Source organism: Lycium ferocissimum, chromosome 8, assembly GCF_029784015.1.
Source record: "Lycium ferocissimum isolate CSIRO_LF1 chromosome 8, AGI_CSIRO_Lferr_CH_V1, whole genome shotgun sequence".
In the NCBI taxonomy this organism is placed as follows: Eukaryota; Viridiplantae; Streptophyta; class Magnoliopsida; order Solanales; family Solanaceae; genus Lycium; species Lycium ferocissimum.
The window spans coordinates 57,830,883-57,846,807 of NC_081349.1; the positions used below are offsets into that span (position 1 = coordinate 57,830,883).

General features: G+C 33.3%; 1 protein-coding gene and 1 long non-coding RNA gene across 3 annotated transcripts; both read left to right on the plus strand.

Annotated features, from left to right (window-relative positions):
• The first annotated feature begins 1,769 nt into the window (after positions 1 to 1,769).
• Positions 1,770 to 8,797, plus strand: LOC132067060 (uncharacterized). 2 transcript variants are annotated; one of them, XR_009417001.1, is made up of 4 exons: positions 1,770 to 1,914; positions 2,061 to 2,100; positions 8,050 to 8,108; positions 8,691 to 8,797. It is a non-coding gene; the product is annotated as an uncharacterized LOC132067060 (long non-coding RNA). The 2 variants fall into 2 exon arrangements; XR_009417002.1 differs by lacking the exons at positions 1,770 to 1,914; positions 2,061 to 2,100 and adding an exon at positions 5,757 to 7,724.
• Positions 8,798 to 11,460: 2,663 nt separating this feature from the next.
• Positions 11,461 to 14,376, plus strand: LOC132068766 (protein ELF4-LIKE 3-like). Its single transcript, XM_059462461.1, has 2 exons — positions 11,461 to 11,611; positions 13,831 to 14,376. Exon 2 carries the CDS (start codon positions 13,901 to 13,903, stop codon positions 14,201 to 14,203), a length of 303 nt encoding a protein of 100 aa, XP_059318444.1. The 5' UTR covers positions 11,461 to 11,611; positions 13,831 to 13,900; the 3' UTR covers positions 14,204 to 14,376.
• The last annotated feature ends 1,549 nt before the right edge of the window (positions 14,377 to 15,925 follow it).

Here is a 15,925-nt window from a genome sequence, read left to right on the forward strand (position 1 = left end):
GTATTCTTATATTCCGGGACCAGCTTGATCATATAACGGACGAAAAGGTAAAATTGTTTAATTTTACATTATTACTTTAATTATTTTATTTTCTATTTGTTGATCACTAATTTTTAGCTATATTTTATACAGCTTTTTTTATGAACATCGTACGCTAAGTTTTTGGATCGATTGCCTCCCTTTTGCAGGGCTGGTCAGGCTGTGTGGATGTCGCAGTGTCCATTGATACACATGGACATCATTGAGGAGCACATGCCTGACTGCGTCTTACTACAGTTTGGGTATCCACAGATTATACCCCACCGCATTGAGTATGGCCACCGCCACTATGAGCGGGACGATCGATCGCTCGTCGATGCTGCATTTCGGGCTTTCATGGACATCTAGCTCCCTCATTGGGAGCATAGGTTGGAGAGATTAGCGGAGGTCGGTCATGCACCTACCATCGAGTTTACATGCAGTGGTACCAGCGGATCACACGTCGCTTGATTGGCAACCCCGCTTTACGTCCCTCGGTTGATCGAGGATACCCAGTACTCTCGGGACAGTATGAGGTGTTGGTAAGTTTATCGCACTTGGATTGATTTAATAGTATTAATTATTAATTTAAAAAATTAACTAATTATTACTATCGAAAACAAATGTAGCTGGTGGTCGTACAGCAACTGCGCCCTCACGACCCAAATCGGAAGGCCACAACGAGCACCTGGGCCCTACCTGCCGAGCACCGCTAATCATACTTTCGCATCATAGTCATAAATAAGAGTGGACCTCGAAGGTCATCAGCTGGAAATCTGCTAGATCATATGAGAGGTATGCTGAAAAGGGGATGAGCCCGAAAAGACATCCTACATAACTATGCTAGACAAAAATGTACAAGCTGACAAGACCATGATGGAATACTATACAGCAAAAATATAGGCCGAGGGGGCCATACAACGTCTAAATATACCATGACTGTGTACTACTGGAGTGTATGACATAATAATGTCGGGACATGGCCCCGCCATACCTATATGTACACAAAAGTATACAGTACCAAAACACAACAGCAACTCCGGAACAAGAGGAGTGCTCCAATATCAGCTGAACAGCAACCTACAGGGGCGGATCGTCAACCTGTCTACCTGAACCTGTGGGCATGAAACATAGCGCCCCCAGAAAAAAGGGACGTCAGTACGGACAAAGTACTGAGTACGTAAGGCTTGAAATTAACATGAAAGAGACATAAAAGTACATAAGATGAAATGAATGCAGCTGTATGTCTGAACTGCCTCTGAGGGCCAATGGTATGCATAAATACTGTGCGTGCATGCATAGGGGTCATACATATATAAGCGTATATAACGCCTGTCAAGCCTCCGTGGGCATCCCATCGTATCATATCGGCCTTTGTGGGCATCATCATGCGACCAACTGATCAGATGGTAGTGCATTTATAATGTCGTCACCTTCCCCATATCCCATATATATATAATAAATAATATACGCATATATAACATCTGAGGGGCCATAGGTTTGTACATATATATATAGAGAGAGAGAATTTTTTTTAAGATAAAATTGGCCCGTTTGGGCATTTTATTTAATTGCAACAAACAAAAATTGTCCAAAAAATAAAGGCTGAGCCCAAATGAGTGGCCCAGCCCAAAAACCAAAAATAAGCGTACAAATTAAAAAACAAAAAGCAGAAAATGAAATAGGAAAGTATTTTTTCCAAAGGGCATCGACAAGTCTCATTTGCCTTATCTGATATTTGTTGTCGAGAAGCTCCAAAGCTGGATGGCTGCTTACCGATCTGCTCTGTGCTCGCTTCTGCCTCGCCAACGAGGATGATGAAGGTCTTTCATGGGGTTTGGACCCCTCATTAATTCTCTGACTCGTCTCTTCTTCCTTAAGCTTCCATTTGTGCAGGTATGTTTCTTGTTTCATCAATCTTGTGCATACCCTTCGATCTTCAACATTATTATCTGTTAACTTTCCAATTGTTGTCATGCATGTGTTGAAACCTTGAATGTGACGGTTGAGAAAATGAATCGCCCTTTGAAACTGCAACTCAGCTACCCCTGTCTGCATCTCAGCTACCCACACCACTCTCAGGTATGCCTCCGATATCTCAAAAACCCTAAGTGTTTCCTCATATATTGTGCACTCTATTTGTATTACTTGATCTGCACTAGTATATATATAGAATGCAATGCATGAATATGATAAGAGTACATCCTGAACCTGTCGGAGTGAGTAAGGTCGTTGTACCTCCGAACATCGTTATGAGATATCAGTTTCATCAACAAGTGACTCTAGGAATCATACTGAATCTGGAGAAAGACTTACTAAAAACAACATTAAAAAACATGAATCAACATGGAACATCCCTAGCTACTAAGAATAGAATCATTATATATTAGCATTATGTTTACGTTTTATTCGTAAGGATCATGCCAAAAGAAGGAAAATTAGCCGTAAGATACCTCAAGTCGCCAACACAATCCCATAACGAATTCGTCGAACTAGTGCTCCAATTCTATAACAAAGGAAGGTATTTACAAGCTTAGATGGTACTAGTATATCACGTATGTCAAACAATAAGGGCCTGTTTGGAAAGCCACCCAGGTAATTGGAATTGGATGTAATTGGGTGTAATTACACGGTTGCTTTGTTTGTTTGACCAGGTAATTACATAGTTAGGTGAGAATTGGGTGTAATTGACAGGGTGTAATTACACTCTCCAATTCTCAAGGGGGGGCTGAAAATTGGGTGTAATTACACCCTATAATTACAGAGTTACTTTTTAGTTTATTTTTCTTTTCTTTTATAATTCATTTTTTTATTTCTATTAATTAATTAATTTTTTATTTTTACTTTTTAATTATTTTTATAAATATATTTTTCTTTTTATATTATTTATATTTCATTTCCTTTCTTCTCATTCACAACCTTTACTTCTTGTGGTTCCATGTAATTGTTCGTATTTTTTATTTTATTTATTTTATTCATTTAGCATAACAGTATTATTATTCTAATTTTGGAAACTACATCTCTTAATATTAGAAAGAATGAGTCATTAACAAACTTGGCATACAATGAGTGACGTTATTAAAGTAGAATTTTGTTGTGAATGTGGATATAGACTTATATTTTCCCTTTCTTTTGAATTATAGGAGTATTTACTTATGTTACGTTGGAACTTACTTATGTAATGTTGGAATTTGGCATAAGAGTATTATGTTAAAAAAAATTCTCTTGGATTCTTTTGAATTTAAGTTATATTTTCGACTTTAATTTTTTTACTTTAGTACTATTGACTTTTTATTTCACATTGCTTGTTGTTTATTTTTTACTTATAATTGATAGAATTTTTGTTAAACATTTGAATAATATTGTGGCATTATATTTATAAATATTCTTTTTTTAAAACATCAAATCACATGATGTTTTCACAAAAAAAAGTATGCTTTTAAGTTTTATAATCAATTAAAATAAAAATATTATTAATTTGAAATTATATATCAACTATTTTTTACAATATTATTTACAAATATATGATTATTAATTAACATATTTTCAAGAAACAATGTGTTATTAAATAGCTAATTTAATATCATTTATAAAGACACATATTTTTAAATATTAATTTTAAATTTTTTATAGTTAAGTTTTATTTTTAAATTAAACTAGCGTGTAATTACACTTGTGCAACCAAACAAGACGCTTGTAATTACACCGTAATTACATTATGACAAACAAACAGGTCATTTTAATTACAATACTGTGTAATTACTAGGCTGTGTAATTACTAGGGTAGTAATTACACCAATTCCAATTACCAGGTGGCTTTCCAAACAGACTCTAAATTGATTCTAAAATGAAACGGGCAGCATTTTCCCTATTTATTAACCATCACAACACATCCAACTGCCAACAATCAACACAACAACCTCATATGATCCTCTTTAAGCACATATCACCAATATTTAGAGATATATATAATAAAACAATTCGATAGATGCTTTGCATACGACACCTATACACCTCCTTCTTCCAAATATATCAAGTATAACAACCTCAACACAATCTCAACACCAACTACTATCCTTACAACAAGATTTTAGCTCAAAAATATATTAACAACATAACTCAAGTTAGATTACATCTCAACACAAACTCAAGTTCATATTTGAACCTTCCTCCCAATTTCTTTCCCTTCAAACCTAGCATAATCATCATATAAGCTCATAAACATGGAAATAAGATGAAATCTTACCTCAAGAACTCAATAGCACTTCACTTCCAAGATTATGTCACCTTGAAGTATCCTCCAAAGCTTCTACAAGAAGGAGAAGCAAGCTTCAACAATACTTTGAAAACCTTTAGCCCTTGATTCTCACTTTTAATCCTTGATTTCACTTGGGGTTGATTACATATGTTGGAGAAGTTTCTAGAGGTGCTTGGAGTTAGGGGAGATGAGGGAAAATGAGATAAAAATGAGGGGGTACGAAATATAAAATAAAAAAATCTGGCACCGACTTAAATTTACGGTTCACTTTTACAGACCGTAAAAATTATACGGTCCGTATAATTAGACCGTAAAATCACAATAGTGGCTCACCTCACTGTTATCAATTTACGGTGGGGGTTAACCAGATATATGGTCCGTATATTCGATCGTAAAATCTAATTTTCTCCGAAACCCATTCTCGTCGATTCGTTTGACCCCAATCCTTCCATCACATATTAAACATGAAGTTAAACCTTTATATACTCAGGATGAACGTGTCTAACCTTATGAAACTCGAACATAATTCTGTATCCCAAATCTATAACAACCAACTCACGAAGAAACTTAACGTAGAAAAGTACAGGGTGTAATATGAGCACAATCGTTAGGGTTAGACCATACGTCTATCCCCAAGACCGCAGGATTTGATAGGAAGGTTGTACGGATAGCCGAGGACGGTATTCGGCAGGCAAGAGAGGCTAGGCGTATGCAAGATCGTGTTCGAGAGGGTTAGTATCAGACGGCAGATGAAGGCGGACGTCGTGGAGGTAGACGTCGTGGAGGCGGGCAGGGAGTACAGCCAGGCAGAGGAGGTGGTGATAGAGGACGTGGTGGTGGACTGGGTGGTGATAGAGGACACCATCTGGTAGATGAGCCCGATGAGGCCGCTCCCATTCCAGCCCAGCCGCAACTCAGCTCGCTCATGGACTTTATCCAGATCGCCGACACCTGTGTTTACACCGGCACACCTATTTGCGGATATACATGTGTCTTCATGTCAACAGAGCCAGAATGCGTACCTCGGAGTACATGATGACATGGATTGGAATGATTTTCACGCATTAGTACGTGAGGAGTGGCCAGTGAGAAATCTATAGGGTCCCAGGGCGCTAACCTACGACAAGACACCGTTATTTATTGATTTCGAGCAATTTCTCTACATGTCGGTTAGTATTTAAAACTATTATTTCATAATTTTTCATATCTTAGGATTCGCCGACATTATGTCCATCAGAGCCACCCACTCAGGAAATTTTATAACCTTCTTTAACGCAGGAATTTCCTGCGTTAAAGGAGTTAACCGGGCCGTTATGGTTAACATTCCTGCGTTGAAGGTATTTTGGTAACTCTTTTTTTTTTTGGGGTATTTTGGTTCAATTCGTTTTTTGTTGGGTCATTTAGGTTTCGGACTCCCCCAACAAATCACCCCCCCCCCCCCCCACACACACACACAACCCTTTGAGAGCAAAGATTACACTATTCTTCGATCTATATTAATTATCTTTTGAGATATATTTAATAAGCTAAATCATACGAGTATTCTATCTCCTTAAATTTTGGGACTAGAGTATACAACATCAACATCCCAGTGTAATCCCACAATTTCATAAGTGGAATTTGAGGAGGATAGAGTGCCTGCAAACATTACCCCTAGAGTGAGTAGATATTTTTCCTCTGTCCATTTTACGTGACATACTTTTTTTTCAAGGGAAAAGAGCTAAAAATATCCTCCATTACAAATTTGGGTAAAAAATACCCCTCCCGTCATTAAAGTTTTCAAATATAGCCCTGTTTTAACAGAAATCCCCAACATAACCCGATTTCATTTTTAAACCCGCTCCGTTTAAACCTGACTGAACTATATAAAAAACGCATATGAGTTACCCGCTCCTTTACCCAAAGTAGAGAGGCATTTTTGACCTTTTTCCCCTTTTTCAATATGTATTTCTATATTTAATAACAACAATTAACTTTTTAGACATCTCATTTTACAACTTATTGAAATAATTTGTAGATGTTATAGTATATTTCAACAGACCACAAATTTTAAATTTTTTATATTTTACACTCCGTCGGAGTAGTAATTTATTGTAAACTAGTTAACTTGTTCGCTCTTTGCGCGGTCTTAAAAAATATATTGGAGGCGATCTTCTTATAAATTAGTCCATATCATGACCAATCCTTATATTAACTTAAAAGTATTATCCCTTCTGATCCAGTCTAGAATATACCATTTCCTTATTATTTCATACAAAGAAAAATGAAATGTTTTTATATTTGAAAAAAAAAATAACTTCAATATTTCATCTGCGTAAGCTTTTAATTCGCTATTGACCATCAAATGAAATATGAATAATTCATCTTCCTCTCTCTCTCTCTCTCTATAGCTTAAAGGAGGGATGCTTCCGGTTTTGCGGTGTTTGAAATAATTTTGTTTTCTCCATGTTATGATATCTCTAAAGTCAAAAATTATATATGAGGAACTACTGAACTCAAACCTTTTTTGACTGTTCCTCGATATGGTCCATTTAACAAAAGATCATACATGTTATGCACGTAGTCTTTTTTAAAAGTCTTCATCTCTTTCTTAAATTGTTTGCAAGTTAAACTATGAAAAATAACAAAAACATGCCAATAGTAATACAAAGGAGAGAACAACTAACTATTTTCTAATCAGATAAAAAATGAACCTACAAACTCGTAATAAAAAATTGAAAAGCATAGATATCAATATTTCAATAAACAACCTGATACAAAATCATGTAGCCATTTCTGTATTAGTCTAGATATCGAAGAATGTGTAGAGTAATATCTGATGAACACAAATAAGAGGGAAGTAAATTTTCATGTCAAGATATTCTTTTTTTTAAAGAGCCATTTCTGAATTGTTTTGAGCTTTTACCTCAAACTCTTGAATAAAGGGAATGCATCCCATAATCTCTCTTGCGTTCGCTCAAATCAATATATATCTATAAAGATGGGAATGAGCAAGGTGATGTGGCATGTCTCATAGGCCAGTATTACCATTTATCTTTTTTCTCATAATTTTGCATTTTTTTCACAAATTTTGTCCTCAAAACCTCCAAAAAGATTTAATATATCTTTCATCATTATTGGCGTTTATTCCTTTTTATGATAATCCCTCTCTCTTCCTTCTCTTTATATATTCTTTCACAATATACCGAATGTGATTTCCCCCCTCATTTTTCTAGCATTTACTTCTCATTAATATCCCATTAAATATATGTTTAACTTTTTTTTTCCAAAAGAAAGAGTGTAACGGCTCAACAATGAACATAATGGTGCAGTTACATCCTAAAAATTATACTATCTATTTAAATTCCAGCTAATGAATATATGGTGCAAGATTTTCTTTCATGCTTCATATCTAAATTCTTAGAGAACCGTGGCTCCTTTCCTGTCGAAGGCTTGAAGGATTGTTAAGGTGAATTATGTTCTCTCTCTTTTTAGCTTTGACTGTATCTTTTTACAGTTTGATATTAAATATTCAGTATGTTCATTCTATTTTTTCCTGTTTAATGCTAATTTTCTTTATGTAGTAATCGTTTTCTTTCTGATTTTCATTGTTAGCTTCATCAAAATGATATAAAATGAAGTCTTTACCATAATTGGACCATAGGTTTGCGCTTTATATACTTACAGATAATTCTTATACATAAACATATAATTTGATACCATCTGCAATTTAGTTTTGTCATTTTGATTACAATGGAATTCTTCTAATAAATTCAATTTTTTTTTTTGGTCAGACAAGCAAGGGGAGAGTCAAGAAGATGGCATGAGAAAGTGCAACCGTGAGAACTAAAGAGTGAGATTAAAAAGATTTTTGATATTTTCTTTACAAATATTTGGGTCTTTTATTTTTCTGTACCGAAGACGTTAATAATATTAGTAGTAATATACACTACTTGATAATAATAAAATTTTAAATAATGTTGATTTACCTATGTTTAACCATTCAATCCATATGTGTAGAATATTTAACTGCCTTAAACAACTGGAAGATAAATTATTTGTTCTTCCCATGAAAATCGATGTATGTAAAAATGTCATTTAATTTAGGAATACTGCAGTTTCTTTCTATAAATGCATTTACAAATTTTTTGTTTGAGTAAATGATTAGTAAAAATTATGTTCTCGAAGCAGTCATATGAGTAAATGATTAGTACAGATTATGTTCTCGAAGCAGTCATATGTTTTATTGCCTTTTCAGGTCTTTACATGTTGACGATTTCTTTATATATACCCAAGGTAAACATATTTAGGGAGGATTGGAATACCATATCTTGCCCATTTGACAACTTTGATTATTTTAATGAACTCTTAGTTTTAAAAGGAGAAGATTGAAATGTAATCATCCAACTCTCTGATTTGGTATTGACGATTTCAGGAGCAAGGAAGAATCTCTTGACAAATTGCATAGCATCTGAGCAGATTATACTAAGATGAGACGACTTTAATAGCATAGAAGAAATTCTAGACAAATTGCATATCATGGTAAGCCTGTCAATTGGGCCGGGATCGGCCCACCTAACCCGGCCCATAACCGGCCCGGTCCCCCAACCGGGTAAGAAGGTGGTGGGCTGGGCTAGTAGAAAAAATTAGGGGGCTGGGCCGGACATGCCATTTAGCCCGATGCTGGCCCACCCTGGCCGGCTCACACGGACCCGGCCCACTTCGAATTAATTTTTTTTTTTTTAAAAAAAACATCATAAATAGGCATTTTTACAAATATATGACAGATTTCGTAACTTCCACCATTTCTTCTTTTTTCTCCTATTTGCTGTAAAAAAATAAGTTGGTAACACCAAAAATTATGGCGGCAGAGAAAATATCTTTTTGTGAACATGATTCGAGCAAATTAATATAATAACACTATTGAGCATCATGGATATTATTATAAAAATAATCAATTAGCATAATTAAAAGAAAGATAGTTATGTCAAAATGATGTGTCATCAATCATCCCTACTGATAGCTGAGTTTACAGAATCGTTAAAATGAAATAAAAGGATCAACTCACAGAGAAATTGAAAGATAGATTGTGATGAAGTACGAAAATGTAGAACAACCAATGTCTAAGATCTTATTAGTTTCAAATATTTTATATATAATAATAATTAAATATTTTTTAGCGTATTTGAAATGTCTCCGCCGATGATGGAGAAGTGGCAATCTGCACATGACATTAGGACTTAGGATCAGATGAGATAATTAAATTAAGAACTTTGGTTTAGTATCAAAACTCATGTGCATTGTTCCCATTTAGTTACTGTGTGATTTCATTTCAACCTTTTTTTTTTGGGTTAAAAAGATTAGCTTATTTATAGCAAAAAAAGTTCCTAATTTATGTATATCTTGTATATGTTAATGGTATATTTGTGTATATCTTGAATATGTTGTTGGAATGAAGACTCCCAATGGCTATTTAAGTGCTAAAAATTATAAAAAGTTACATAAGTAATTTAAAATAAAACTTCAAACTTAAATTGATAACATTACAAATTCAAAACATACAAACTTGAATGGTTAACTTATTACAAATAAAAAGTTCAAAACGCTAGCATCGATGGAGAAATTTAAAGAAGAGATAAACTTCAAAGTTCAATTTTGTGCCTTTTGTCCAAGTGCCTACGTAATGGACCGGAACCCCCAAAAATCGGTTCGGACTTATGGAGATATATTTGACCACAATGTTGACATTTAACATGCTCCTCGTCTACTCACTCAACATGGAACCACACCGGACTTGAAATTGATCTTTTGACTGGAGGAGGAGGTGGAGGATTATCATTATCTATTAAATTTAAATTTTGAAATTTGAACTTGGAAGTTGGAAGAGAGAGAGAGAGAGAGATTTAGATGAGTAGGAAATTTAGGGAAAGAGGAGAGTAGGGAATTGTGAGATAATATAGAGAAGAATGAATGGTGTTTATAGATTGAAACTAGGGCTAAAGTATAATTTAAGGAACTTGATGGTTAAAATAAAGTTGACAACAACTAGATTTTAAAGTATCAAACTTAATAAATTTTAGCATTAGAATTTTTTTTTTAAATAATTAAAATCCGGCCCGGCCCCCTAACTAAAACCTAGCCCGGCCCACTTAGCCCACTATGTACCCCTCTACTAGGGGAGGGGGTTTCAGACACCCTTTCCTCCTCCTCGACCGGCCCCAACCGGCCCACTAACTATGGCCCGGCCCGGCCCGCGACCCGGCCCCATGTGACCCGCATTTATATGGCCCAGCCCGACCCACTTGACAGGCTTATATCATGGTCTGAGAAGAATGATCAGATTGTGCCACACAAATAAGATAATCAAAGAGATCAGGCAGCCTTAATGTTATATACGACATACATAAGTTTTTAAACTATAGACATCTCTCAGTAGGACTTTATGTGATTCTTTTTATTTCTATTTGAATTTTATGCATTTTAGTACTCTTTAGTTTTTCTTAATTAAATAAACTCAAAACAAACTCCATATATTGAAAATAAATATCTTCTCTAAATAAACAAACTTTAATAATTAATTGAAATATATGTTATTATAAATGATTCTTTCTCATAAAAAGAGGGATAATTTCTAAATTAATTAGTAGCATGTGAATTTTTTGGTAAAGTGGTCTATATTTTATAACCGTGCGAAGCGCTGGAAAATTCTGTAGTTAAGTAATATGACTACAAGTGTGAAATCTGTAAAAAAAAAAAAAAAGGAAGGGAAGGAATTAACAAAAGAATAATACTCCCTAATTAAAATGAAAAGAAAATAGTAACACTACAAGAAGTTAGGCAGCAGGGAGATGCGTTTCTCCTTTTATATATTTTCAGTAAAGGCATAAGCATGAGCAAAAACGATACTCCGTAGTAATATAGAAGATGAAAAGTATAGCCATTACTACGTTTTAATTGTTCTGCTTAATGAAAAATGATTATGGAGGGAAGAGGCTTTTTTAATATTTAATAAGCTAAACTAATAGGATGGAGGAGGAAAAAAAATAAAAATAAAAAAGAGAAAAAAGATAAATAGAATTCTCAGTCAAAGAGAGATGTCACATCACTTTTTTTTTTTGCCTAGCTTTATATTAGATGTAGATTTCCTACAAAATATCAGACAGCTGAAACTTTAAATTTGAATATAAATAGGGGAAGTAATAAATGTAGACAGAAAATAAGTGAGAGGGTGGGTCGAAGTCTGACTGTCAAATCTACATATTCTCTCTCTCTCTAACTGGAGATTCGATTAAGTCGTTGTTTCAATCTCTGTCCTTTGCCTCTCAACCACAACAATTTTATCAGATGTTCTTCTAGGTACTTCATAGTATAACTTCTTGTCTCAGTTAGCACCTTATTTGGTATTTACATTTGTTTTTTTAATTGTTGCTTGAGTTTCCAAGATTTTAGATCACTTAGATCTTTCATAAGATTCAAAGTCTTGATTTTTCATAACTTTTCGAGCACTCGATGTTCATGTTCTTATTGGGAGAATTTATAATGTAGGTTGAGACTCTCAGTACTACAATTCTTTCTTTTTTTGGGGGTGTTCTGGGCGTGGATATATCTGGTGTTTACTTTTCTTTTTTTACTTTCTTTCATTAGTCTTTATGGGAATTTATGCTTTTGCAAATGTAAAATGTCTCTACATACTTTCAACTTTGAATTCTCTGGTCTTTACTTTAGAGCCTGTTTGGATGAGCTTAAAAAAAGCAGCTTATAAGCTGAAATAAGTTGAGGTAGCCTAACTTTTTTTTTTTTGGCTTATAAAATTTTCGGCTTTATAAAAATTTTTAAATAAGCCCAAGCTAAACGGGTCAAATTATTTTTTTGGGCTTATTTTAAGCACAAAATGGCTTTAAGTAAATAAACAAAAAAAAGTTAAAAACGAACTTATAAGCTATTTTCAGCAACTTATAAGCCAATCCAAACGGGCTCTTAATGTTTTCTATAGGCTGATTCTCTGTGATAACGGAAAGTTTCTTCTTCTTTTTTTCTTGCTCTTTTTAGGCCCAAATTTTTCAAGTTTTCTAATGCAACTATTCTTGTCCTCCCCACTAGGAGGTGGGTGGGGCGGTGTGCAAAAGGAAGGATGTTGTCTCGAAAGGAGGATACTCATATACTCCTTCCGTCTCAAATTATCTTCGTAATTATGTTTTGTACACCTCTTAAAAAATATAAATTACGAAGAGATTTTAACTAGTTTATCCTTTATTAGTGTTTGAACAATCATAACAACACTCTATAATTGAGGTGTTTATAATTTTCAAGAATAATTACTATTAAGAGTAAAATTAAAAAGAAAAATGTATTATAATTAATTCTGTCTTAAACTTCTAAAATAACAAATAATTTGAGAACAACTATTTTTAAACAGCACAATAGATATTTTGAGATGGAGGGCTGAACTACAAAAATTTGAGTGGTCATTTTGGAGTGCGGAAGATTTTAAAAAATAATTGCGATGCCTGATCCTGTTTGCGTGCACTTTAATTATTTATTTAATAATCATTATTTTTAATCCCAATTTATGTATATATTCCTTTTAGTTTGTCTAAAGAAAAATTTTATATTTCGATTTTAGAAATAATTTAACTTTAAATTTTTATTTTATTTTTAGTGCGATAATTTATAATTACACAAATATTTATAATTTATTTTGAATAAATATTTATTTATTTTAAACTTCGCATTTAGTTAAACAACATCGTACAAATCGGGACCGATAAGGTATTTCACACTCGCAAAAATATGATCCACTCTATCCGTCAAAAGATAAAAGGATTCTAATATTCTTCTTTTGAAAACCGTGAGCCTAGGCCTTTAGCCTAGATAATACTAGGGTACGCACTAAAAGGTTCTCTTTATGGAAATCGGATCTGCTTTTTTTGACATCGCCTCATCCAATAATAGCTAAATAATAAAATAATAATAATGATATTAATAATTGCATACTACATGTTTGCTACATGATCTCCTACTGCTCATTTTTTTTAAAAAAGATGAACCTATGAGTAGGTTGTGGGTACGGTAAGTCATAATTTGAAGTCCAGATGTTGTCTCTCATGTTACAATTTGTCTTTAAACGATTCAAAATACCTTATCTTGTTTTGTCTATCTGCCTTTTCCTTAATACTATAGTCAGGTACAGATGGGAAGATGTGACGCGTTTTCCTTAAAACTATTATTCTTTTCGTTTCAATTTATATGATATTGCGAGATTTTTTCAATTTATATGATATTGTTACGATTTATGAAGTTAAACTTCTTTATTTTAACTATAAATTTAAATATATAATTTTTTTAATTTTTTTTAAAAAGTACATAAAAAGTACTATAGGTCACGAATTAATAATAATTTAAAATATATAAAGGACATACAAAAAAATTGCGATCAAATATTTTCTTTTATGACTCAGAGAAAAACAAAAAGTGTCATATAAAATTGGGAGAATATATAAAATATCATGAAATTGTCTCTACTACTACTTCTTTTCCTCATTATTGTCTTGTGTTTTCCTTGTTCTTTCGTTTAGGATTGGATCTCCTTTTTATGTATTAAATTAAAAGGGGATTCTTTCTTTCTGCACCAAACACAAAGAAGAAATGGAAGGGGATAGTTTTTCAGGCCAAATAGATGGGAAAGTTATGCAGACATGTGAAAAGAGCTTTGTTCAAGTTCAAGACATATTGGATCAGAATAGGCTGTTAATCAATGAGATTAATCAGAATCATGAGTCCAAGATCCCTGATAATTTGAGCAGGAATGTTGGTTTAATTAGAGAACTGAACAACAACATAAGGAGAGTGGTTGACCTTTATGCACATCTTTCAGGTTCTTTCAACAATGTTTCATCTGAAGGGGACTCCACTGGAAGACCTACCCACAAAAGGAGTAGGCCTGTTTAGAGGAAAAAGAATCTTGTTCTTGATTATTTTTCATGAAGATGAATGATTAGATTGTAGTATAGCCTCTTCCTTCTCTTTAGTGTACTTTATTTAGTACCTCAACATGATCCCAAAAATCTGTTTCGCTGTTACCGTGTATCTGCAGATCTAATTGAAAGAAGAATTAATGTCCATATCTTCTAAGCTTTCTGGTAATTTCTTTATTTTTTTTATTTGTCTATATTGAAAAATCAATTGACTATATTTTGGGAATTGAGGTGTACTCTTTGCATAACATTAGTATTAGTCATCGTAGTTTTTGTCCTTCGATTTCTGTTATTTGCTTCAGTTATTACATTATTTTGTTGTTGTTATTTTTCTTGTTTCTTTTTTTGAATGTTATGTAATGTTTTCTCTATTATTTGCTATGTTTGCTTTACTTGTGTATTTTATTTTCATTTTAACGACTGCTCTGATATGCCTTACTTGAGCCGAAAGTCTTTCGGAAATATCCTCTCTATCTCCATGAGGTAGGGTAAGGTCAACGTACACTCTACCCTTCTCAAATTCCACCTGTGAGATTATACCGAATATTTTATTTTGTAGTTTGGAAATTTAGGTGTAATTGTTGTTGTAAACTCTAATGAGCCCAAATATATTGATTCTTGTAAAAGGGGATGGATGTTGTAAGCTTTTTTAACTTTTTCTGTTTGTCAAAAGCCTAATGATAAATATTTGATACGAGTCTTTAGACTATTTACAAACTTTGTTCATCTCTCTCTTTTGGTGGAGTTTCTTCCTAACACTTTGCACACTTTACTCCTTTTTATCACCTTTGCTCAATGATTTTACCCCAGTTGTGAGAGCTGAATGTAGTGGCTAGCACTGTTTCAATACATATCCCAAGTAAACCAAAGCTCCTTTTATGAAAAAAGAAATAATGAAAAAGTTTCAACTGTGAGGATTTGTATGTGGAGAACTAGGCAAAGTGAAGGAGATGCTCTCAATTTTGTTTTAAAAATCAAACTCCTCATATATCAATTGCATTTTTAAAAGGGCATCTCCTTCACAAATTAACGATTAACAAAGTATTTCAGTTAAAGATGCTCTGAAATTCTTTAGGTGAGTTAGGTTAATAGTTTTTAAAAATTATAGGTTTTTATGGTAATAAGGAAAAGTACAATTTGATTTCAAAATTTTAATTGTAAAATTTATGACCAAACATAATTTAACTTTAAACTAACCTTCACCTAAATCAATAATTTCAAATCATAATTTCAATTTCATCTTCAAACGTCTGCTAAGTCTTCTGATTTCCCAATCACATAGCACTTCTAGATCGGAATCTCAAATAGGAAATGATGGGTCTTTTGACCAAAATTTTTAAAACTTTCCCCCATTTGATTATGTTTATTGTTGTTCCATCCAATGATAATATCTTGGAGAGCATTGATAGGGAAATATATGGATAATAAATTCTATGGATGAAAATAAATAAATAAATAAAATAAAAAGCAGTTTGGAAGTTAGTTTAAAGTTCAGAGCAATAGAGTTTCAGGAGAGAGAGATGTGTGACCTGACAAGGACCCCAAGTGACTCTCCTTTTAGATGCAACTCAAATTCGCCCTCAAATTCTACATGCTTATCCCCAACTTCTCCATTAAATTTAGTATTGTGAGGTCAACTTTATATGTATATTCTAAAATATATTATAAATAAAGTTAGATATACAGTACATTTTAA